This window comes from Hyperolius riggenbachi, chromosome 5 (genome assembly GCF_040937935.1).
Source record: "Hyperolius riggenbachi isolate aHypRig1 chromosome 5, aHypRig1.pri, whole genome shotgun sequence".
Classification (NCBI taxonomy): Eukaryota; Metazoa; Chordata; class Amphibia; order Anura; family Hyperoliidae; genus Hyperolius; species Hyperolius riggenbachi.
Window position 1 is genome coordinate 367,105,878 of NC_090650.1, and position 25,322 is coordinate 367,131,199.

Sequence of the window (25,322 nt, forward strand, 5' to 3'; positions counted from 1 at the left end):
CAGGTTGTCCTCGATTTATGAACAACCGACTTACGAACAACTTTAAAATGGGAAATTTGATTCTATGGGAACAAGTGAATTTTGTTTTCAAAAAGACCTTGTAACTTTTGAAAAAATCAATTTAAAAAAAATTAAAAGAAAAAATTGTTGAATTCCACTCGGACCGCCTAACGCCGATAGGCATCGGGAAGGTGGCTCCCCAGGACCGCCTAACGCTGATCCGCGTCAAAACCGGGGGGTGGAGATTAGTGGGAATCGCGATCGCGGCTGGCAGTTTGTAAAAGAAAAGAAAACAAAAACGGCCAAAACAACTTGTACTGCACTGCGATTTAGTGTATCGCTGAACGGGGGACAGCTCTGTCACTGAGCTGTCCCCAGGATAGGCTAACAAACAGATTGCTCTCATAGGCTGAAGGCTCTGAGATCACTCTCATAGGCTGGAAAAAAAGGACTTTTTTATTACAAAATAAACAACGCTTACATTAATGAAAAAGTTGCAGCAGCAATCAGATGCCACCAACGAAAGCTCTGTTGGTGGCAAGAAAAGGGGACAAGATTCATTTGTGTGTTAAGTTGTATGGCTGTGCAGCAAGCTGCAGTGTGCTGAATTGTAAAAAATGGCCTGGTGGTCACTAGGTGGTGTAAGCCTGTGGTCCTCAACCAGTTAAACTGGTAAAATGAGTCATGACATTTTGCTGTAGTACACTGAGGGCACAGAGGTGACATAGTGAGGTTGCAGAGGTAGACTCTGAAGACATGGTGGCATATAGGAGGTGCAGGGGAAAGAGATAGAATAGCGTTTCTACTTCTGGACAGATTCAGGTTAAGAATTAACCTACAGTCCCTGTCCGGTTTGGTAACAAGGGACTACCTTATATGCTATGCGCTATAATGGCGTAAATCTAAAAGTGGCACCTGGTAAAACAGGCATGTGTGGAAATGGCAATAGTAGAATGTTGGTAATGATACGGATATTCTACTATCCCCCTTTATAACCTAATTCTCACACTATCCCTCGCCCCATCTAGGCCTAGTTCTAACTCCTTTCCCCACCCCCACCTACTTCTAACACTAACAGTCCCCCCACCGATCTTCGCTTAACACTAACTCCTCCCAGCCTACTCCTAAAACTACTCCTAACACTAGCCATCCTCCTATACATGCCTAACACTAACCCCTTCCTTGTAAAGCTGCTAAATACAGCGGCTCTAAAGTTGCAATTTAATTGAGCGTCCATAAAGCCAAGCCACACATTAGAGCACCAGTAAAGCCACAATGTACCCAGCAGCATAAAGCTGCTAATTACAATGACGGTAAAGCCATAATTTACCCAAGCTGCTCAAATCAGCTATTCAAAGTTTGGCTACAGTGTCGGACTCCTGTGTTCTAATAACTCACCTGGGGGTTGATTCACAAAGGTTTCTTATTTTTCACCTTTAGGGCTTGTTCACAATAGGGGCGTTTTTGAGATTTTTTTAAGCGCTGGTGATTTTCAAAATTGCCCTGGAAGCGCTTGTGCAATGATTGTCTATGAGAGAATTCACATCTGAGCAGTTTGTTTCCGATCCGCTCAGCAAAGCGGTGCCTGTACCATTTTTGAGGCGATTCTGCCTCAATGGAAATGGAAGGTATAGGCAAAACGCTCACAAAATCGCTTTGTGTAGCAATTACGTTTGCGTTTTTAAGAATAAATATATTGTATTATTTTCCAGTTCAAAGAGTTAATTTCCTGACTTGCGTCAGGGAGAGAATTACAAAACCACTCGGGGAAAGCGCTTAGAAAAGCGCTTTTAAGAAAACTGCATTTCCCACACAAGCATCGGGAGAGGGGACAAAAAGCCTCTAAAAAAGCCCAACACGGACGGACACGCCAGCGGAACACAATGGGAACAAGGCCTAACTGTAAGGAGTACTAATGCATGAGATAAACAAATAAGGAGAGATAATTCATGAGATAAATAGATAAGGACAGCTAAACCATGCGTTATGTCAAATAAGGAGAGCTAAACCATGCATTATGTCGAATAAGGAGAGCTAAACCATGCGTTAAGTCACTTAAGGAGAGATAAATTGTGAGTTAATAAATAAGGTGAGATAATTTAACAGAAAAGCTTTGTGAATCAGACCCCTGGTGAGTAATAGTATTGCGGCCTATGTTGGTGCACAAATTACCAGGCAGGCACAGCATGTGCCCATTCTACTTGCCCTGCTTTAATGCATGCAGCAAAATGTAGTGTACATGTAATCTGACCTATATGGAAATGTGAAAATTTATGTCACCTGCACTGCGCATCTGTTGCAATGCATTAAAGCTCCCTGCAGCACATTCACTGTAAAGAAGACCTACAGTTGTGCTTATAAGTTTACATACCCTGGCAGAATTTATAATTTCTTAAATATTTTTCATAATATATGAATAACAAAAACTTCTTTCTTTCACTCATGGTTAGTGGTTGGCTGAAGTCTTTTATTGTCAAAACAGCTGTGTTTAAAGGGGAACTGAAGAGAGAGGTATATGGAGGCTGCCATGTTTATTTCCTTTTAAGCAATACCAGTTGCCTGGCAGCCCTGCTGATCCTCTGCCTCTAATACTATTAGCCATAGCCCCTGAACAAGCATGCAGCAGATCAGGTGTTTCAGACTTTAAAGGCAGATCTGACAAGACTAGCTGCGTGCTTGTTTCTGATGTTATTCAGATACTACTGCAGAGAAATAGACCAGCAGGGCTGTCAGGCAACTGGTATTGATTAAAAGTAAATAAATATGGCAGCCTCCGTATACCTCTTACTTCAGTTCCCCTTTAATCTTCTTGTGCGTGACTATCGGCTCATTGTGCTGTTGAAGCCGAAAACCAGGCACATCACACTGTGAAATACAGGAGTGCATCCCATTGAAAACAATACTTTGTGAGAATGAATTGGAGTTAGGTTCCCATAATAAATTTTAAAGGAATTTTCATTTTTTTTGTTATATATATATAGTGATTGGGGTATATCCCTCGCCATATTTGCTTCTAAGAGATTAGTTATCACTGGAGTGTTCTTTATATAAAGGCCCACAGGCCAAAACGTTGTGTATTTTATGCTATGGTACTTTAAATATAGAAAAGCTAAAATTGCTGAAATTCAGATGGAGACCCGATCATTCTTGTTGTTTGTGGTCTTCTTCATATACCCAGTCAAGCCACCAACCTATTGCCAAATAACCTCATAAGTTGTTTTTTTTAGTTCTAACAGATGCATTGGTGGGAAGGGGGGGGGGGGGGGTCTTACACAACTTTTTCTGTCTTTTGTTGCTTTTATCTAAAACATTTTTGGAACGTTTTTGGCATCAAATTCAAAATAAACATACTTTTGTAGAAAAACAATAACATATTGGACTGTCAACATTTGCAGTGATGTCTTTGTACAATATACAATCAAATAAATTGTTGAAATGATTTGCAAATTATTGCAATCTGCTTTTATTCACATTTTACACAGTTTCCCAACTTTTTGAGGAAATGGATTTATTTATCATATTTTCGATTTAAACCTGCATTTTCTAGTACAGTACAACTGTAAACAGGTCCTATGTACGTGTAAGTGAGCAGTATGTGATTTATTTGTGTGTTTTTGAAGTTGATATGTTTCTATTTTTTATAAAGCCTTGATAATTGATCCATATCTCTATTAGGTAGCAAATTTGCAAAATGAACTGAAAACCTCTGAGAAGAAATACATTGCGGCACAGAGGGAGGTAGGTTCAAAGAAAATACCACACTGTTAGCCTCTATTTCTTACAGCTTAACTACCGTGCCTCCTGCATTTTCTGAAATAGGCCTTTATGACAGCAGAGTGGTCTTTAATGAGAAATAAACATAGAAATTTGGTTTGTGCATGCTTCCCGGTATTTGTACTATCGGTGTATTTATTAACCTGTAAAAGGTATTTTTTAAATTTACAGTATAATATATTATATTGATGGCCTTTGATTATTTGCATGTTTCTATTAAAACAGTAAAGATTTTAATAGTTGTTTCTCGTGCAAAAAACAAGTCTTGGTTATTATATTTTCTTTGCCGCCTCACTTTGAGCAAGAGAAACAAAATTCCCAAAAGCATTGTAGCAGGTTTCACTAAAAGTTCTCAGTGTCCTAAGTGTTGCAGATGATGACACAGGCCTCTCCAGTCAGTGTTTCTTTGTGGAAGTGGTTGGCTTGGCTTGCTAGGATCACATGATTAGCTTTGGCGGTATATTCACAAAAGATCTCGTGTGCGCAGTTAGCGCATGTAGTTCACTGGGCTCTACACAATCTATAGTGCGTTACAGAAATAGCATAAAGCTGGCTATACACTTATAGATTTCCACTCAATGTTCCAAGACTATTGATTCCTTGCAGAAAGGAATCGATTCAGAAGTAACCAATTCTTACCGTACACTGCACATCAATTTTGAATAGGTTTGCTGAAATCTATTGAAAAGTGATCGAACCGCAGTGTTGTACTGTTCGATGCAACTCAACACTATGGCTTATTGTTCGTCCGCTGCTACTGCCCCACCCCCTAGATTTTCTGTCCTGTCCGATCGGGACTTTTTAGCGATTTTTGGTTAAAGTCCATCAAGTTGAACATTTAAAGGACTCGATTCGCCTCTGATTTGAATATTTTAAGAAATCGATTACCATCCAATTTGATCAGAGTGATCTAGATCTGCAGAGAATCTAATGGGAAAATCAATGTGTGTATGGCCACCTTAACTCAACTGCAAGGCTGCTTGCATGACAGGCAGTGCAAGTTAGCCTATTTGCGTATCTTGCTACATAGATTGCATAAAGCCTGTTATACGTTGTGTTCTGTCTGCACACATACATTTTACCTTTAAAAGAGAAAAATTGTGTTCCTTTGCCAGAGATTTTAAAAGGATCAGCACAGTAAAGGTATTATCAATGATTTATATAGCTTCATCATCTATGTTGGCACTATAGAGAGTAAGAAACACACACATAAATATAGATAAACATTTTGGCATTACATAGTTATTTGGGTTGAAAAAAAGACATACGTCCATCGAGTTGAACCAGAAAATAAAGTACAACACCAGCCTGCTCCCCCACATGTCCCTGTTCATCCAGAGGAAGGTGAAAAACCCTTACAAGGCATGGCCCAATTAGTTCCAAAAGGGAAAAAATTCCTTCCCGACTTGTACTTGTAAAACTTCTTTGGGTTAGTTAGATATGATATCCCTAGCGATTTGATTTTCAGCTTCGATCTTTGCCAGCCTAATTTATTTTTTTACAACTTTTATTGCACTTCTTATAATTTCTTAATGCAGCTTTGGTCCCCTCCTGTTTTAGGCCCTTATAGGCATTCTTTTTCCAGTTCATTTTATCTCTAACCTTTTGATTCACCCATAGAGGCCTTTTTTTATTAATAGACGTTTTGTTTCCATATGGGATATACAGTATTTACTACAATATTGATTGAGAATAATTTTAAAGGTTTGCCATTTCCCTTCAGCATCCTTCCCTTGTAGAACATGACCCCAGTCCATCAAACTTAGTGCCTGCCTGATTTGATTGAACTGTGCTTTTCTAAAATTCATAGTTTTAGTTGTCCTGCTGCCCCGTGGCCTATCAGTCACCAGATCAAATGTTATCAAGTTGTGATCACTATTTCCTAAATGTTCTTGAACCTGCACATTTAATACATTATCTGGTCTATTTAAAATGATCAAATCCAGTAACGCATCCCCCCTAGTTCAGGGGTCTCAAACTCAATTTACCTGGGGGCCGCAGGAGGCAAAGTCAGGATGAGGCTGGGCCGCATAAGGAATTTCTCAATCGCGGCGCATCGCCGCCTCTGCCTGCCCCTCTCACTCTTCCTTCACAGAGAGAGGTGGGGAGAGGCGGCGATCCGTGCGGCGATTGATGCCAGGAGGGGCAGAGCTGAAAGCCGGCGGATTGCCCCCCGGGCGATTTGGGGGTTCTGCAGCCCTCGTTTAGCGGCAGGGATGCGGTGGATTACTTGGGAGCACTGAAGCGAGCTATAAGGAAGCTTTTGCTGGCGAGGGCCACAAAATATTGTATCGAGGGCCGCAAATGGCACCCGGCCGCGAGTTTGAGACCCCTGCCCTAGTTGGTTCAGTTACCATTTGAGTCAAGTAACTGTCCTGTAATGTTGCCAGAAATCTGCCGTTTTTACCACAATGGGTAGACTCAATATCCCAGTCAATGTCTGGATAGTTGAAGTTACCCATAACTATGACCTCATTTTTACTTGCTGCTTTTTTAATCTGCTGTAGTAATTGCAGTTCTGCAGCTTCATGAATATGTGGTGGCCAGTAGCACACCCCAATAAGCAATTGGCAACAGTTATTTCCACTGTGAATATTTACCCAAACGGTCTCCACATCTTCACAATCTTTATCCATCTCATTGTTCATGACAGCTTTAAAAGAGTTTTTAACAAAGAGACAAAAACCCCTCCACCTTTCCTCCCTGCTCTATCCTTCCTAAACACATTGCATCCCTCTAAATTCGCTACTCATGGTTTTCATCCATCCATGTTTCTGTTATTCCCACAATGTCATAGCCTTTGTCAATCAGAATGAACTCTAGTTTGTCAATTTTATTTGCAAGACTTCTTGCATTGGTTACCATGCACTTTATATTTTTACTACCACATTTTCCAAGTTTGGTTACATGAAGTGTCCACTTAAAGTTTTACCAAGCGTCTCACGTTTTACACTGCCCCCCCCCCCCTCCACTCCCCGTAATGTTAGGCTTCCACTTTTTACCTTATCTTGTCCACGTATTGGGATTTTACCCTGCCGCCTCCCCTCAGATCCTATTGATATATAATACATAATTATAAGATCACATAAGTGTTGCAGTGACAGATATATAAGCCCTCATTCAATTCACTTTTCTCTTAACCACTTCAGGACAAGAGCAAGTTTCACATATCAGCGCTGCTCCCATTAATTCACTAATAACTTTATTACTACTTATCACACCTAAATAATATACAGTATATATTGTTTTTTTCAGGACGTATTAAGATTTTAGGGTGTGATAAGTTTGTTTAGTAATTACCTTATTTTCTATGAATTTTAAAGGAAAGAAAATAGAAAAAAAATACTATTTCTACATTTACATCCAGTATAGCTTTACAATAAACAGTGCTAACTATAAGTTAAACCCACAAATTTGATTTGCGTATCCATCTTGGTTATTACAGAATTTAGATTATGTTCTTAGTACAGTGTATGGTGACATTATTGTATTTAGAAATAAAGGTGTCTTTTTTTCTGTTTCTCATTGTACACTATCAATGATTCCAAGACCTTATTTGCAAAAATAATAGTAATATACCCTCATGGCATACATATTTAAAAAGCCAAGTTCCTAATGTAGCAATATATGTTTTTTTATTTTATATTGTGTAACTTTGTTCTCATTTTACAAGTATTTTATTTTAGTACAGCATATGCAAACATGTAATTGCTTTTGATTCAGTTTGTGACTAAAAAAAATACACAAAACATGGGCCTCAACCCTAAAACTCTCTAAACACTATTCTACTACCTATCACCATTAAAATGTTACCACATATGTCTCTGGTAGTTTTCCTACAATTTTCTCAAGTTTGATCTGAATTTTAAAAATGATGTTTTATGTTTTAATTGAGTTTGTCTCCAGGGCCGGCCTTAGGTTTCACAGCGCCCTGAGCATAACCAGATTTTGGTGCCCCCCCCCCCCCCCAATTCATCCTCTTTGTGTGTGAGCGCACCACACACATACACTAATGGGGCTGCCCCCAGTATAGATTAGATAGGTAGCTGCCCCCGGTATAGATTAGATAGGTAGCTGCCCCCAGTATAGATTAGATAGGTAGCTGCCCCCGGTATAGATTAGATAGCTAGCTGCCCCCGGTATAGATTAGATAGGTTGCTGCCCCCAGTATAGATTAGATAGTAGCTGCCCCCAGTATAGATTAGATAGGTAGCTGCCCCCGGTATAAATTAGATAGGTAGCTGCCCCCGGTATAGATTAGATAGGTTGCTGCCCCCAGTATAGATTAGATAGGTTGCTGCCCCCAGTATAGATTAGATAGGTAGCTGCCCCCAGTATAGATTAGATAGGTAGCTGCCCCCAGTATAGATTAGATAGGTAGCTGCCCCCGGTATAAATTAGATAGGTAGCTGCCCCCGGTATAGATTAGATAGGTTGCTGCCCCCAGTATAGATTAGATAGGTAGCTGCCCCCAGTATAGATTAGATAGGTAGCTGCCCCCAGTATAGATTAGATAGGTAGCTGCCCCCAGTATAGATTAGATAGGTAGCTGCCCCCAGTATAGATTAGATAGGTAGCTGCCCCCAGTATAGATTAGATAGGTTGCTGCCCCCAGTATAGGTTAGATAGGTAGCTGCCCCCAGTATAGGTTAGATAGGTAGCTGCCCCCAGTATAGGTTAGATAGGTAGCTGCCCCCAGTATAGATTAGATAGGTTGCTGCCCCCAGTATAGATTAGATAGGTAGCTGCCCCCAGTATAGGTTAGATAGGTAGCTGCCCCCAATATAGATTAGATAGGTAGCTGCCCCCAGTATAGATTAGATAGGTTGCTGCCCCCAGTATAGATTAGATAGGTTGCTGCCCCAGTATAGATTAGATAGGTAGCTGCCCCCAGTATAGATTAGATAGGTAGGTGCCCCCCAGTATAGGTTTAATAGGTAGGTGCCCCCAGTATAGGTTAGATAGGTAGGTGCCCCCAGTATAGGTTAGATAGGTAGCTGCCCCCAGTATAGGTTATATAGGTAGCTGCCCCCAGTATAGGTTATATAGGTAGGTGCCCCCAGTATTGGCTAGATAGGTATCTGCCCCCAGTATTGGCTAGATAGGTAGCTGCCCCCAGTTTAGATTAGATAGGTAGGTGCCCCCAAGTATAGGTTAGATAGGTAGGTGCCCCCACTATTGGCTAGATAGGTAGGTGCCCCTCCCCCTCATAGTGGAGGGGGAGCCGCGGGGAGGGCAGCCCGACCTCTCCCTCCCTTCCTCTCCGGACCGCCCTCCGTGCTCCCCCCTCCGATCCGATGCAGACTGCAGAAGCTGCAGAGAGATAACAACTCACCTCCCTCCCTGGTTCCAATCGCCGGCGCCTCTCACTTGCCGCTGGTCTCCTCTTCTACATTGTCACTGATGCACACTAAACTTCCTGTTAAGCAGGAAGTTTAGTGTGCATCCGTGACAATGTAGAAGAGGAGACCAGCGGCAAGTGAGAGGCGCCGGCGATCGGAACCAGGGAGGTGAGTTGTTCACTTTGCAGTCTGCATCGGAGGGGGAGCACGGAGGGTGCCCGGAGAGGAAGGGAGGGAGAGGTCGGGCTGCCCTCCCCGCGGCTCCCGCTCTATCACGGGCATGTTTGCCAACTTTGCCCCCCAGCCATCACCCCCAGCAGCGGCACCAAGGGGCGGAGCAAGACGGACCCAGCCGGGGCCGCAGCTTCGCAAGTTCACATTAAAATACAGGCGGCAGGAGCGCCCCCTGGAAGCCGGCGCCCTGAGCGATCGCACAGGTCGCTCAGGTCAAAGGCCGGCCCTGTTTGTCTCTACCTATTTTTTATGTGATCCAAGCTTTGACACACCAAAATGTATTCTACAACTTGTCACAGTTAAAATGATACCACATTTAGTAACAAACTGTTGGTGCACTCTCGATAATTACACTGGACATATGTGTATGTCCTGGTGTCATGAAGTGGTTAAGTTTTCTCCTAGTTGACATTTCCATACCTCATCAATAAAATGCTTTATAAGCCACCCGGAATCATAAATAAATGTGACATTTCTTTTCAACCTGTTGAAAACATATTTTTAACAATACATGAAACATCAGGAGAAAACTTGGGAGAAGAAGGGAATTGAATAAGGGCCATTGTGATTAACTTAATATACAACACCCAGCAGGACAATTGCAGCAGTGGCATCACTAGGAGAGTGCGGTAGGAGTGAACCACACCTGGTGTCACCAAGCTCTAAACTCAGGTAGAGTGGGGTAAAGCTATGTAAATATAGACACTAGTCTGATGTACTTTTCCCTCCAGCTCTTCTCCCTTCTGGCTACTCACCCCTTAGCAAAGGTGTCCCATCCAACCACCCATTCCCAATAGCAAGGGTGTCCAGCATGATACCCATACCTCACAAACATGTCCAGACTCCCCCACCCTAGCATGTAGGCCAATATAACAATCAACAATGGTGTGAAAGGATGATTACCCTGAGAAACATCCGGGTGGGTAAAGAAAGGATACAGGTGAGGGAGTTTTTCACTTGTCAAACAGAATTTGTTGTTTAGATTTTGATATGTCCCTGTAGTCGATTTTATATCGGGCAGACAACTAGGCCGATGAAAACAAGATTTGGGGAGCATATTGGTTCTATTAAGTCGGGAAAAGGCTGTACATGATTAATTGAACACATGAGAAATTATAGTATTGAGAGATTCAATTTGAGGTTTGCAGCCCTGGAGAAGCAGGATATACCCCAGAGAGGGGGAGACAGAGAGAGATTGTTACTGAGAAGAGAAACAAGGTTAATCTTGAGAAGAGAAGCAATGGGACCTATAGGATTGAATGACAAAACTGAACTGTCGTGTATGTTAGATCCTTAATGGAATTGTGCTGGTCTTGAAGGATTTTGGTGTGTAGAACTGCAATTTTGAGTAAGATGGGTTGTGTATGCATGCCCACAAAGTAGGCTCTCTGGTAACAAATTAGCATGTGTATTATTAATTGATACGAATACTATTGTTCCTGCAATATCTGTTTGTGGAATGTGATGGTTGTGCAGGTAATTTGTCGCCACAGGAAACCGACACCAATCATGTACAAAAGTTTTTGTAGTTTGGTGTAAGTGATTGTTTTTGATTAGCCGGTGTGGCACCTTTAATAATAATATTTTTAGGTTTCCTGTTGGTGACATAGACAAGCACCCCACCACATATATGAGGAAGATACCTGTTGCCTGTTCCCATGCTTATTGAATTGTGAGTGGCCATATTAATATTTCCCCGTCTATGTGATTTTAATGACACTGTTATTATTTTTTTTCACATATGAGTCACCCTGTCCCTGATTGCCTGGGAGACAGTGACGCTGGATTGGAGATTAGGCTTGTTCTACTTTTTATGGTGTGCCTTGTGCATAAAAATGTAGGTAGCGATTGGCTGCACAGGTGCCTGAATTGATCACTGGCTGCCGAGGCTACCATAAGCACAGGCACGTTTAAGATGACCGCGAGAGCGGACGTAAATATTTTTAGATTGGCCTATTACAGCTGGACGGGAACTTTGTCCCCGCCCTACTGCTCCCCTGACTCGGCGTCCACGTCTCCTAGACAACGGGCTGTAACACGGAGGAAGTGATGCAGCCGGAAGGGGTGGGGCCTATTCCCGACATAATCCCGGAAGCTCACGACCTCCTCTCTGAGTGGCTTGTAGCGTGACCAAGCGTCAGGTGACGCGAAACGGCCGTCGCTCGCCACCTCTGTGCCTACCACTCACCTCCCACCCACTGATCAGCCACACTATGAACACGTAAGAAATCACGTTTGTTCACTATGCTAATGTTGCCTGGCTATGCATGTTCAAGTTGGACTGTAACACTGTCACCCGTTGTGGAATTAAAAGCCTTGGATGGAAGGTGCACGCCTCTGTAATCTTTGTGACAAACAACATAACAATCATTCATCCCACCCCCCCCCCCCCACCCCCTTTATAGGCAATATATCCCATATAAACCATTGCAAGCAACAATAACAAGTGTGCTCAGTGCAACACACCTCCCTCTTTCCCCACAGCAACGATGGCCAGAACCCCCACCCATAGCAAAGTGTGGCCAGTATTACAATCCCTAACTCCTCCCTACTACCATATTAAGTGTGTCCAGTGTGGTACTGCTCCATCACCCCTCATAGCAACGATGGCCAGAACTCTACCTCTCCACAGTAATCCCTATCTCCCCCCCCCCTCCCCAATAGCAAGCGTATCCAATGCATTACTGCTCCCACACCCCCCCATAGCAAGCAGGAAAGCTCCCCAGAAACTTCCCCTGACAAGCAGTGCACAGGCGCAGAAATATTTACCTTCGGGGCTCCAGCACAGGCACAGTAGCAGTTTTCCGATGGGCTGCAGTGGAAATAGCCAAGCCCAATCAGGCTTGGATTGGAGCGGACCTGATTGGGCTCGGATATTTTCACCTGAGCCTGATGGGAAAGCCACTACTACACCTGCGCTGGATCGCGGTAGGTAAATATTTACCTTCCCAGTGTTTGGGGGCTTCCAGCACTGGACTGCCGGGCTGGAGAAGAACAGGCAAAGCCTTATTAGGATCCAGAGGCTTCCTCCTTCTGAAATGTTTTTTTAAACACTTCAGCCTTCAGTCGTTTTCACTTTATGCATCTGAGCAATTTTCACCTCCCATTCATTAGCCTATAACTTTATCACTACTTATCACAATGAACTGATCTATATCTTGTTTTTTCCGCCACCAATTAGGCTTTCTTTGGGGGTACATTTTGCTAAGAGCCACTTTACTGTAAATGCATTTTAATAGGAAGAATAAGAAAAAAACGGAAAAAAATCATTATTTCTTAGTTTTCAGCCATTATAGTTTTAAAATAATACATGCCTCCATAATTAAAACTCATGTATTGTATTTGCCCATATGTCCCGGTTATTACACCGTTAAAATTATGTCCCTATCACAATGTATGGCGACAATATTTTATTTGGAAATAAAGGTGCATTTTTTCCATTTTGCATCTATCACTATTTACAAGTTTAAAATAAAAAAAAATGTAGAAATATTTCATCTTTACATTGATATTTAAAAAGTTTAGACCCTTAGGTAAATATTTACATGGTTTTTTTTATTGTAATGTTTTTTTTTTGGTTTTTTTTTGTATTAAACATTTTATATGGGTATTTTTGGGAGGGTGGGATGTAAGCCATTGTTTTATAATGTAAATGTGTCTTGAGTTTTATATTTTTCACTTGTAGTTGTAGTTTTAGTTTTTGGCCACAAGATGGCGGCCATGAGTTTGTTTACATGATGTCACTCTAAGCGTAACATACGCTTAGAGCGACGTATGGAGGACGTTACAGCCAGAAAAAGCACAGCTTCCGAGAGAAGCTGTCGCTTTTTCAGCGGGGGAGAGCAATCAGTGATCGGGCACCTAAGCCCGATTCACTGATTGCCAGGCTAACAAACCGCTTCCGGGAGTGCGCGTGCACGCACGCGATCGGCCGCGGGAGCGCGCGGACGCACACATGGCCTCCTGGGCGTAGCTACTACGTCCAGGAGGCCAAAGTAGTTAAAATTATTATTATTAAAGGTTTCCTTTAAAACAGAATGTATTTGTGATAATTTAGCTTTACGTGACCAAGCGTGGTTTCCCATAATGCATCCATCCCAAATATGCAAAACATCTCTTTATGCCCGTGAAGCCAGGCTCACATCCTGAACTGATGGTATAAATTTTATAGAATCCAACATGTGTACAGCCTGTTTTGGTCCTTATCAGTGCACGCCGGCATAGGCTCACTATACATCAGCGGTTCTGGATGTGAAACAGATACTTACTTCAGAGGGAATTCAGAACAGTCAGTGTCATCTCTCATGAAAGGTTTACTTTAGGGTTTTTTTTTTTTGGGGGGGGGGGGGGTTCTATTTTTCAATCTATTTACAGTGAGGGACACCTTAGTCACGAAGTGGTGTTCACTCCTGCTTCCAGGGGGACTATCTGTGCCAGTCTTCCAAAGTTTGCCTAATTTTCACGTGACTAATTTGCTTTCCTTCTGTGGCCCATGGTACAATGTAATTTTCCTACAACATTTTTAATTGTAAAGCATTTCTTCCAGCCCATATCTAAAATGCAAGCACGCAATTCAGCACTTAAAGAGCAAGTGAAGCTATGCAAAATATTCCTTTTATTTCATGTGCGCCAAGTTTGCATCTGAAAAAGCTGGTCCGTAACACAAGCTCACTTTTAACTTTAGAGTAATTATTTTGAATTTGCATCTAGCTCCAAATATGTTCTGAGAGTGTAATTGGTTTCCCTTGGAAGTTGTCCCTAGATTGAGGAAGACACATAAGGTTTTCAAGCCTTTTGTGAGATAAGGGCCCTGATTTACTAAGGCTTATCCACAGCGAATTGTACAAAAGATATAACACGGACTATACAATCAGTCAGATGGACTATACAATCAAAGTTGTGTGTGTAAAATACAATATAGGGTACAGGTACATAAATACAGCAATAACCACATTTGAATACAAACACGTGAGAAGATCAGGAGAAAATATTATCCTCTATGCCTATAGAGATGCAGGCGTATATGGGCAGTCTGAGTCAAATATCCATTTGTGGGCACATTGCATGTAAAAAGCCCTTGGGATAATCAAATGCAAATAGTATGAGGCATATCAGATAGTTCAACACAGCGTGGTGAAGGGGCAAACCCCTCCAAGTATTACCCAGACAGATGACGTTGTTTCGAACAACAGAGTGTCCTTTCTCAATGGGTGCAAGCAGATGCAGCAAACTGAAGCAGTAATGGCAGACTGCCGGAGAAGCATTAGTTTTTAAATGCACAAGGAAGGTGGAGGAAGCTGTCACACCAGAGCCGGCCCTTGTAGTGTGATGACATAATGCGATGGGCGTCGCCCATGTCATCATCACTATGTGCGGACACCTGACATTCCCCCCAGGGCTGGCTAGAAAATTTGTATCCAAATCTTCAAAGGATTGTTCCCTGCTTGCAGCACCACCTATCCTGCAATTACTCTTGCTTGCACCCATTGAGAAAGAACACTCTGTTGTTCGAAACAACGCCGTCTGTCTGGGTAATACTTGGCAGGGTTTACCCCTTCACCACGCTGTGTTGAACTATCTGATACACAGTACCTCGTACTATTTGCATTTGATTATCCCAAGGACTTTTTACATGCAATGTGCCCACGAATGGATATGTGACTCAGACTGCCCATATACGCTGCATCTCTATAGGCATAGAGGATAAGATTTTCTCCTGATCTTTGCATATGTTTGTATTCAAATGTGGTCATTGCTGTATTTATGTACCTGTACCCTATATTGTATTTTACACACAATTGTGATTGTATAGTCTATCTGACTGATTGTGTAGTCCATGTTATATCTTTTGTACAATATATTCCCTTTTTGCAACCAAAATTGCATGGTTTGCGTATCTCATTGTATTTATATGGTTCATTGTTATTTATGATGCAGCGCCCAGATTAATTTTAACTGATTACTTTTGAACTCATAACTTTTAAATTTGAGGTGTGCATCCTCACTTGTCTTTTTCCATATCCAGAGTGAATGGCATGGTTGTTTTTTTTCCTAGTGAGACTCAAAAAGAAGGGACCATGCCTTTCCGCCCCACCAATCCGACATGCGAACGTTGGTTCCGTCCCAAACAAGGTGGATGAGCTGCTCATACTACTTGGTAGCAAACTCTTGATTGGCAGAAACACCCTGGTTCTCTGCTTTACAGAGACCTGACTGAATGACAATGGCACTTACTTCTCCCTTCAGGTGCCCAGCTGCAACCTCCTCCGTGCATCCCTACAAAGATATGGTTATCTGTTCTACATATCAAAAATACACACAGTCTTCATTCTCACCATAACTTTCATACTGACCAAGGAAGCATTCCGCATATGATGTCTAGTGCTCCATGGTGTACAGCTCATAATATATTTACTAGCTCAACGTAGTGAGTAATTAAAAAAAAAAACAAATCACTACATCCAGTTCATGTTTGCAGGAACATGTATGGGAACACCAATGGAGATCCTGGAGATGCCTTGGTAAATCAGGCCCACTCAGTGCGATGCTTGATTCAGTGTCCTCTGTATAATGGTAAGGATGGAGGGGCACAAGTATAAAACATATATATAAACTTCTTATAGCTAAAATAAGAATGAGAGGTCATTTCTTACCTCTCCTGACGACAAAAACATCAGTAATACTGGAAAAGTATTTATTCAAAACACAAAATAGACAACTTGTGTCACGGGTACTAGCCCACTTCCTCGGGTCAATACACAGTGCCCAGTGGCGTAGCTAAGAAGCTCTGAGCCCCAGTTCAAGTTTTACATTGGGCCCCCCAAGCACTCTATACGGCGCACCAAAACCTGCCAAAGACGACCACTGTGTCAGAGGTACAAGAAGGGGGTGGGGAATAGTTTGATAATGATCACTACTATTAAGCGCATCTATAGAAGTGATTATTACCAGCACAGGACCAATAGAGAGCTAATACTGCAGTTGAGGGAGGGCCCCTCTAGCCCAAGAGCCCAGATGCAATCGCAACCTCTGAACCCGCTTTTGTTACGCCAGAGACAGTGTCTTGCAGCAAGGTGAATAGAATATGGGCATCTCTGATAGCCTGATGGGCAGGACCTGGAAAACCGAGCGGGGACAGTTAGCTTCCTGCTGGCTTATACGGTGGCTGCAGGGATCTGCAACCTACTCTGGTGAGTATAGGGGTGTGTGTGTGTGTGTGTGTGTGTGTGTGTCTATATATACATATATATATATATATATATATATATATATATATATATATATATATATATATATTTTATATATATATATATATATATATATATATATATATATATATACACACACACACACAACTTTATTGATGTTACTACACCATTGGGCTCCTTGTCTCTCAGTTTACCTGTATATTTTTGAGTACAAGGTCACTTCAAGCATTACCCAAGCCATCCTCTGTATGAAGCTCTCGAAATGTAAACAGTATATAAGTATATAAAAAGAAAACAAAACATTAAATCAACAAAGCTCATTACATTGTAGTGTGTACAATCTGTCTATACATTGTAACAGTTTAAAATGATGATATCTTTCTGTATGCAAAATAAAACAACAAAATGTTTTCCTAAGGCGCTGGAGCATGAAGAATATTAATTAGCTTCCTGTAATATTAAAAAAAAAATTCTGGTTATATTTTAAATTGGATTTTAACAATTTATTTGTCAATTTGCGAAAACCAAATTTTATGGCGAAAAAAAAATGAAATTTCAAAAATATATTGCATTTTGATAAATTTGCAAGCTGATGAATGAATCTCCGGGTTTCCCCTTTGCAATAACCTCTAATGAAAACACCATAATGGGATGTATGTATGTATAAAAGCAATTCAGGGCCGAGCCATTTGGTTCGCATGTAGTAATTGTATGTCAAAAGGGAAGTCGGCAATCGGACTCAAAGTATTTATCACTTGGTCCCTTTAGATACAAAGCTTATTATTTGCTTTTCAACATATATACTAAATGGGATAATGCTCAAGAAATTTAAAAAGGAGATTGATATCTTCATTGAAAACCTTTGCCTGGAAGGGACAAGGCTGGATACAACATGGGTTTTATCAATAAATTATGACCCAATAATCCTATTCCTCAATCCTTTGAAGATCCATCAACAGCTTGTCAAACCCCTCAGAATGACTAATCGTTTTAAGTATGAATTCTTTATTTCATCCACCAGCTTGTTCTGGCGGTCCATGGCAACTAACTGATTACTGGGATGGTTTTATCTCTTTCATCTGATATGGCTGGAGAGGTGCTATCGTGGCCACCTGCACTCTGCTTTGACTCAATTTCTTTATCTAGCATGATGGACCTGGAGGAGTCATCCCAAGCTTCTCATTTACACGCTAGAACACCATGATGCATTCTCTCTCCACTAAGCCACTGTCTCAGCTTCCCATACAAAGATATCTGCAGGGGACGTAGCCAGTCCCAACATCATCATTTTTCCTAGACTGCAATTTCTTTGATGTACCTTGTGAATATGTATGATGTCATCAGTCATGCACAGAATGACACTGACAAGGAAGGCAAGCCTTATAGGAGGCAGAGGGGTAATCTAGCTATCTCTGTATAATGCTGGAAATCAGGCGTTCTGAATCATGCATCCAAAAAAAAAAAAAAGTCCGGAGCTTATTCAGAGCTTAAAATTCCCTTTGCTGCTGCTTTAATGGAATACGGGCAAGATAGGCTTCCGTCGAAATATGTCGTGTTTAATGTAAAGTTGTAGAGTAATTAACTAGAAAGAGTTACCAGGTTTTTAAATCTCTGCATCCCTTCTTTGAGCAGAGTGCAAAAGTGTAATGCCGTAGATGCTATATATTTAAAACACCAAGGTATCTAGAGACATCAGCGCAGAAACTGCAGCTCTAATCAGTAACAAAAAATAAAAGAATCATATTTTTGCAACAAAGGTCTACCTGCAACTTTAATGCTGTAAAAAACAGTCAAACATATAACATAGAAAAATAAATAAATGACTGTAGCACACATGGTTTGCCACTGGTGGAGATGCAAACCCGATTCTTATACATTCCTGCTTGCCTTATACATGGGGGGGGGGGGGGGGGGGTATTCGAGTTAAAGAACCAACTATGCAGGGCACAGCTCAGTGCACATACTTTTATGCTAACTCACATTAAAGTCACTCCGAGCACCTCTCATGGGCATGTCTTTAAGACTCCGACCAGTACTGCAAAGTACCTAAAGTTGCACACCTTTGAGCACTCCTCTTTCATTTGATGCCTGAATCGCCATTCTACACCAAATAGTTTTCATTCAATTTCAATTTAAAAATTGTGGCTGCCATCTTGGCTATGTTATAACTTCCGGGTCACCCCTGTCTTCTCTGTGAGAGAAGTGCATCACTGAATGAAGCAGGAAGGGGAAGTGACATGCATGGCCATTGCAAGAGGCTCCTCTAGAGGGGTCATAGCATGACTTTGTTGGATGTCGTCTGGCTTAAAGGCATGCCCATGAGAGGTGCTCGGAGTCCCTTTAAAGTGGGCCTGATCTCTTGCACAAGACACAAGGAAAACTGAGATACATGCACACTGTGAGTTTTTAGAGAGAAGAGCATGTCTAATTCCCCCTCATCTTTATGTAATCACAACTGTAATTTGATCTCTTATCTTTATCAGCACAGAGAGGTCCTCAGCAGACACAGCTAATATGTAAACACAGATGTTAACCCTTTATCTGCTTCCTTGAAAGCTGAAGGTTGACACACTGAAGATTTCTTGCTGTAACAAATACATGTTTTTCTTTAAAGGTTATGATACTGTTGCTTATCTTTAGAGCAGAGAGGAAGTTCTGAGTTCAGGCCGGCTTTAAAATCTCCGGAAAACAGTTGAATCGCAAGATTGAACTTACGATTATTGCTTTCTCATCCCTATTTATGACTACTAGTTTGCTATCTTGTCCAGAGATGAAGGGTAGTCTCTCTGCAACTGAGCTCCCAAAGCTTATCTGTTGCACAATATGGCTGAGCTTGATTTGTGTTTGAGGAAGGGTTTTTGTTAAATTTTTGATTGTTAAAGAAGACCCAAACCAAACATTTTTTTAATTCAAAAAATTTAGTTGCATCAGTCTGACACATACAAAGATAAATAAACACTCCTTAAAGCCTATGAGCATTTCACTGCCTGCTTTTCATCCTTCTGTTTTCATAACTAGGGTTATACAGGTGGCAGCCATTAGCAATCCCTCCTTTGCCGGACACCTCCTACTCCACCAGTCTGCCGGATTCTGTCCCGGCAATATGAAAGAAAGGGAGGGGTTCCTCCAATAAATGTAAAATATTTTATATTTGTCATCATGCAGCTGAAAAAAAGGCTGCTATTTATTATTATAATTTTGAAAACAGATTTTATTTCTGAAATCTTGTATTTTGAATTCGGGTCAACTTTAAAGTATATTATGTTTTTTTATGAGCCAAGGTGAGGGTTGCAAATCTTTGTCTCCCAACAAACTGAAAAATTCAACCCACGTTTGCTAGATTCGCTGAAAAAAAAAATACAAAAAAACACTCCGACACTTGATTTTTTAAGATCTACATAAAATAAAAATCTTTTTTGTAGTGTGTAGTGTCATCTCACCTTCCAATCTACAATCAGAATCTGCTGACTTTGTTTCATGCGACTTCTCTCTTGCTTTTTGCTAATTCTCAAAATGACCTTACCTGCAGACACGTGCTCCTGACATTAAAGTGTTATCTCTGCCTTTAAGGTCCCATCAGAGGAGTATATTTACACTATACATTCATATCAGTGTCAAGCTGTGAATAAACACTGCTCATTTCTAAAGATCTTCACAGACATTGAGTAAAAAATACAAGGCAAGTCCAAGCAGTAGGACGAGAAAAGTGCTTATCACTAGTCCCAGCAGGTTACGAATGCAGGCAGTTTGGCAACAATGGAGTAGTCTAGAAGTTGAGTGAGGTCTGAGGGATATTCTGGAGTTCCCTTCAATCATCAGTTGGCTGATTGGTCCTGCAGTAGTAACAACGGCAATTAACCAGTTCTGGTTGAACTCGATGGATGTATGTCTTTTTTCAACCCAAATAACTATGTAACCACTTCATCCCAAAGGAGTTTTTACCCTAACGGACAAGAGCGATTTTTACCTTTCAGTGCTCACCCTTTTCATTTGCCAATTTGCTTAATCACTAATATTCACAATGAAATGATCATTCTATATCTTGTTTTTTTCACTACCAATTAGGCTTTTTGGGGTTGATGTTTGTTTTCAGTAATTACTTTTTCTATGCATTTTAAACGGAAAAACAAGGGAAAAAAAGTGAAAAAATACACTATTTCTCCAATTTCATCCTCTACAGTTATAATATAAACACTGTTACTGTGCATAAAACCCACACATTGTATCTGTCTATTTGTCCTGGTTATCACGAGCTTAATTATGTCCCTAGTACAAAGTATGGTGACAATATATTATTTGGATATAAAGGTGGATTTTTTCTATGGTGTTTTTTTCACTGATCTCACGTACACGGAAACGCACGCGCACAGCGGCAGCAGTGCTGTTTCACTTATAAAAATGTCCTGGAGACGTTAAGAGGCTCTAGAAGGACGTTTTAATACGCCTGCTTGTCATTACGTGGTTAAACAACTTTTATTCAGTGGGGCCTGAGCCACAGTTCCTGGACTTCCCTCTCTTGTAGCAGGTCAAGGACAAGCCTCACTTGTCCTCTGGGAGCCCTAACTAATCTTCAGGAAGAGCAGCAGGACACACACTGATCTTTAGTTCCCTACCTAGACAATCAAGCTTCACAAGGTAGTGGCCAGGGGTGTAACTACAGGGGAGAAGCCCCAGTGATCACAGGGGCTCCCAGAGCTATAAGGGCACCCCCAACTACTACTTTACCCCCTCTGATAAAGGGGTCCATCCTTCAGATCAGATATTGTTTGTGCCTACACTTGTTATGGGTGTGAAGATTGTGACGGCCACACTTGTTTTATACCTCTTGCGAGATGCCCCCTTTCCCCAGGCTGTGAGGGTCACCAGGGGTAGGCAAGGGAAATGTGTGAACATTGGTTGGCCTCATCAAAGTTTTTCTGGGGGCCCCATAATTTGCAGTTTCGCCCCTGGAAGTGGCTGCAGCACTTGTTTGTTAGGGGACAACTTAGCAATGGCTCTCATGGAACAGGCCAGACCCACTCATGATCCAGTAGTCAGGCAGAGTGTGTCATTTGGTGTCGACTTTCTATGTTCATAAAAGGGCTAATTATAAACAATGGGCAGTATTTCAAATAGGACAGATATGTGTGGAATTGTCTTTTTAAAATAAACTCCCCCTTAGCAATTTTTTTTACAAAAGTGTCACCAGGTGTATATTTTCTTCAGCATTCTCTGCCCTGAGGGAATCCTAATGAATCAGGTCCATTGTTTTAATAAGAGGCTGGTACCTATGCTAATAAAAAAATCTGTTGTGTCATTACTTTAGTCCATTTTAAGTTTAGCCCATTATGTGGTGACCTGTTGCATATTTAATTTTTCATTTGACTTTCAGCATTTTTTACTGTATAAGTGGACAGCCTGAAATGCACCTGCACAAAAACAGTGATGCTACCCAATTCTTTGCGGTTCATAAATATTCTAGGCTTTTAATAACCAGCTGGGCGGTATGGACGAGCTCAGCTCGTCCATCACCGCCGGAGGCTGCCGCTCAGGCCCTGCTGGGCCGATTTTCATAAAATAAAGAGCAGCACACGCAGCCGGCACTTTGCCAGCCGCGTGTGCTGCCCGATCGCCGCCGCTCTGCGGCGATCCGCCGCGAGCAGCGGCGAAAGAGGGTCCCCCCAGCCGCCTGAGCCCAGCGTAGCCGGAACAAAAAGTTCCGGCCAGCGCTAAGGGCTGGATCGGAGGCGGCAGACGTCAGGACGTCGGCTGACGTCCATGACGTCACTCCGCTCGTCGCTATGGCGACGATCTAAGCAAAACAAGGAAGGCCGCTCATTGCGGCCTTCCTTGTTTATTCTGGGCGCCGGAGGCGATCGGAAGAACGCCTCCGGAGCGCCCTCTAGTGGGCTTTCATGCAGCCAACTTTCAGTTGGCTGCATGAAATAGTTTTTTTTTTATTTAAAAAAAACCCTCCCGCAGCCACCCTGGCGATTTAATCATAACGCCAGGGTGGTTCAGAGATTTTCTTTTTTTCCCTTTATTTGAAATTTCTTTGCTGTCTACCCTTCAACAACTTCAGTGATAATCAAAAGTACATAGCCATAATCCTGTTTCTCTAGCAAAAGCCATAATAATTCTTTGTTCATCTTGCCCAGCTTCTGCTTGTGATAGTTCTGAGAGATACACCTCGGCTGCAAATGGCTTCTTTATGAAAAACATATCACACAGCACACATTAAGCAAGAAACCAAGGCTTAAAGTTAACAAGTTGTAACGGCTTTCTTTTTCATTTTTCATAAAATAAGCCTGATTTGAATTAAACAACCTCTGGAGGTAAAGTAATGCATATTATAGTAAACTGGTAAATGTAAAGCGTGGGAAAGGTTCAGGCATTCCATCTCGCATATTGAATCAATTAATAGCATGTACAAGGAAACCATGATTATTTGAAGGAGTGGAGAAAAATGACTTGATTCTTTACAAGTATTACAGACTATTATTAGTATTCCAGATAGCTCTCGTTCTAAGGGAGTCCATCATACTCTTTGATCTGTCTACATCCACAGCTGGAAATCCTATGCCAAGCTCTAGAAGCAACACAAACTGACAACAGTCGCCTCCATCAGGAAAGTGAATTTGTGGCCGCAAATGTTAATCAGTGGATCAAAGAACAAAAGTAAGTAAATTTGATAAATGCTGCACATCATTTTCTGCATTGTTCCAGCCATCATCAGGTTTTTGTTTTGCTTTTTTCTTTTGAGCTGTTAAAATTTCTTTCAGTCACCAGTATGGTGTTTTTCTGACAGTTTTTGTTTTTTTTGTGTGTGTGCTGCTTGGCCAGTGTTTTAAACTGTGGCTTTCGGATAGTTTATGCTTTGAAGTGAACCTGTAAGTAGAAAACAGAGAGTAAAACTGACAAAACTACTACAGTATGTACCATGTGATGCCTGTACTGTACATAACCCTGAACTGTGGCAAATTACCTTGTACGGGGAGTGCAGAATTATTAGGCAAATTAGTATTTTGACCACACCATCCTCTTTATGCATGTTGTCTTACTCCAAGCTGTATAGTCTCGAAAGCCTACTACTAATTAAGCATATTAGGTGATGTGCATCTCTGTAATGAGAAGGGGTGTCTAATGACATCAACAGCCTATATCAGGTGTGCATAATTATTAGGCAACGTCCTTTCCTTTGGCAAAATGGGTCAAAAGAAGAACTTGACAGGCTCAGAAGAGTCAAAAATAGTGAGATATCTTGCAGAGGGATGCAGCACTCTTAAAATTGTAAAGCTTCTGAAGCGTGATCATCGAACAATCAAGCGTTTCATTCAAAATAGTCAACAGGGTCGCAAGAAGCGTGTGGAAAAACCAAGGCGCAAAATAACTGCCTATGAACTGAGAAAAGTCAAGCGTGCAGCTGCCAAGATGCCACTTGCCACCAGTTTGGCCATATTTCAGAGCTGCAACATCACTGGAGTGCCCAAAAGCACAAGGTGTGCAATACTCAGAGACATGGCCAAGGTAAGAAAGGCTGAAAGACGACCACCCCTGAACAAGACACACAAGCTGAAACGTCAAGACTGGGCCAAGAAATATCTTTTTCTAAGGTTTTATGGACTGATGAAATGAGAGTGAGTCTTGATGGGCCAGATGGATGGGCCCGTGGCTGGATTGGTAAAGGGCAGAGAGCTCCAGTCCGACTCAGACGCCAGCAAGGTGGAGGTGGAGTACTGGTTTGGGCTGGTATCATCAAAGATGAGCTTGTGGGGCCTTTTTGGGTTGAGGATGGAGTCAAGCTCAACTCCCAGTCCTACTGCCAGTTTCTGGAAGACACCTTCTTCAAGCAGTGGTACAGGAAGAAGTCTGCATCCTTCAAGAAAAACATGATTTTCATACAGGACAATGCTCCATCACACGCGTCCAAGTACTCCACAGCGTGGGTGGCAAGAAAGGGTATAAAAGAATAAAAACTAATGACATGGCCTCCTTGTTCACCAGATCTGAACCCATTTGAGAACCTGTGGTCCATCATAAAATGTGAGATTTACAAGGAGGGAAAACAGTACACCTCTCTGAACAGTGTCTGGGAGGCTGTGGTTGCTGCTGCACGCAATGTTGATGGTGAATAGATCACAACACTGACAGACTCCATGGATGGCAGGCTTTTGAGTGTCCTTGCAAAGAAAGGTGGCTATATTGGTCACTGATTTGTTTTTGTTTTGTTTTTGAATGTCAGAAATGTATATTTGTGAATGTTGAGATGTTATATTGGTTTCACTGGTAAAAATAAATAATTGAAATGGGTATATATTTGTTTTTTGTTAAGTTGCCTAATAATTATGCACAGTAATAGTCACCTGCACACACAGATATCCACCTAAAATAGTTAAAACTAAAAACAAACTAAAAACTACTTTCAAAAATATTCAGTTTTGATATTAATGAGTTTTTTGGGTTCATTGAGAACATGGTTGTTGTTCAATAATAAAATTATTCCTCAAAAATACAACTTGCCTAATAATTCTGCACTCCCTGTATGTACTTTGTTCCAGGCAAAAATGTAAGTAAGTTTCAGCTTTATCTCTAAGCTGGATATTCTGCAGCCTCCCCTCATATTACACTGAATACTTCTTAGGAGCTTATTAAGCTTTATGTGCAAAGCATTGTGGGATTCAGGTGTAGAACATTGAAATTTACCATAAAGTAACTTAGGCACTAGCACATTTGGGTGCCCTAAATGTCACTTCAGTAGGCCTAGGTAAGTATTACATGTTTCAGG

The 25,322-nt window shown here is 41.5% G+C and overlaps 1 protein-coding gene across 7 annotated transcripts in view; it reads left to right on the forward strand.

Moving 5' to 3' along the window:
* The window catches only part of LOC137518990 (polyamine-modulated factor 1-binding protein 1-like), a 539,976-nt gene that overhangs the window by 380,663 nt on the left and 133,991 nt on the right, over window positions 1–25,322 (forward strand). For 6 of the 7 annotated variants that reach the window (XM_068237518.1, XM_068237522.1, XM_068237524.1 and 3 more), the window contains 2 exons: window positions 3,676–3,738; window positions 23,106–23,215. In XM_068237518.1, the coding sequence (XP_068093619.1) occupies window positions 3,676–3,738; window positions 23,106–23,215 (173 nt within the window). The remainder of the gene's footprint in view (window positions 1–3,675; window positions 3,739–23,105; window positions 23,216–25,322) is intronic. The other variant, XM_068237520.1, reaches the window with a different exon arrangement.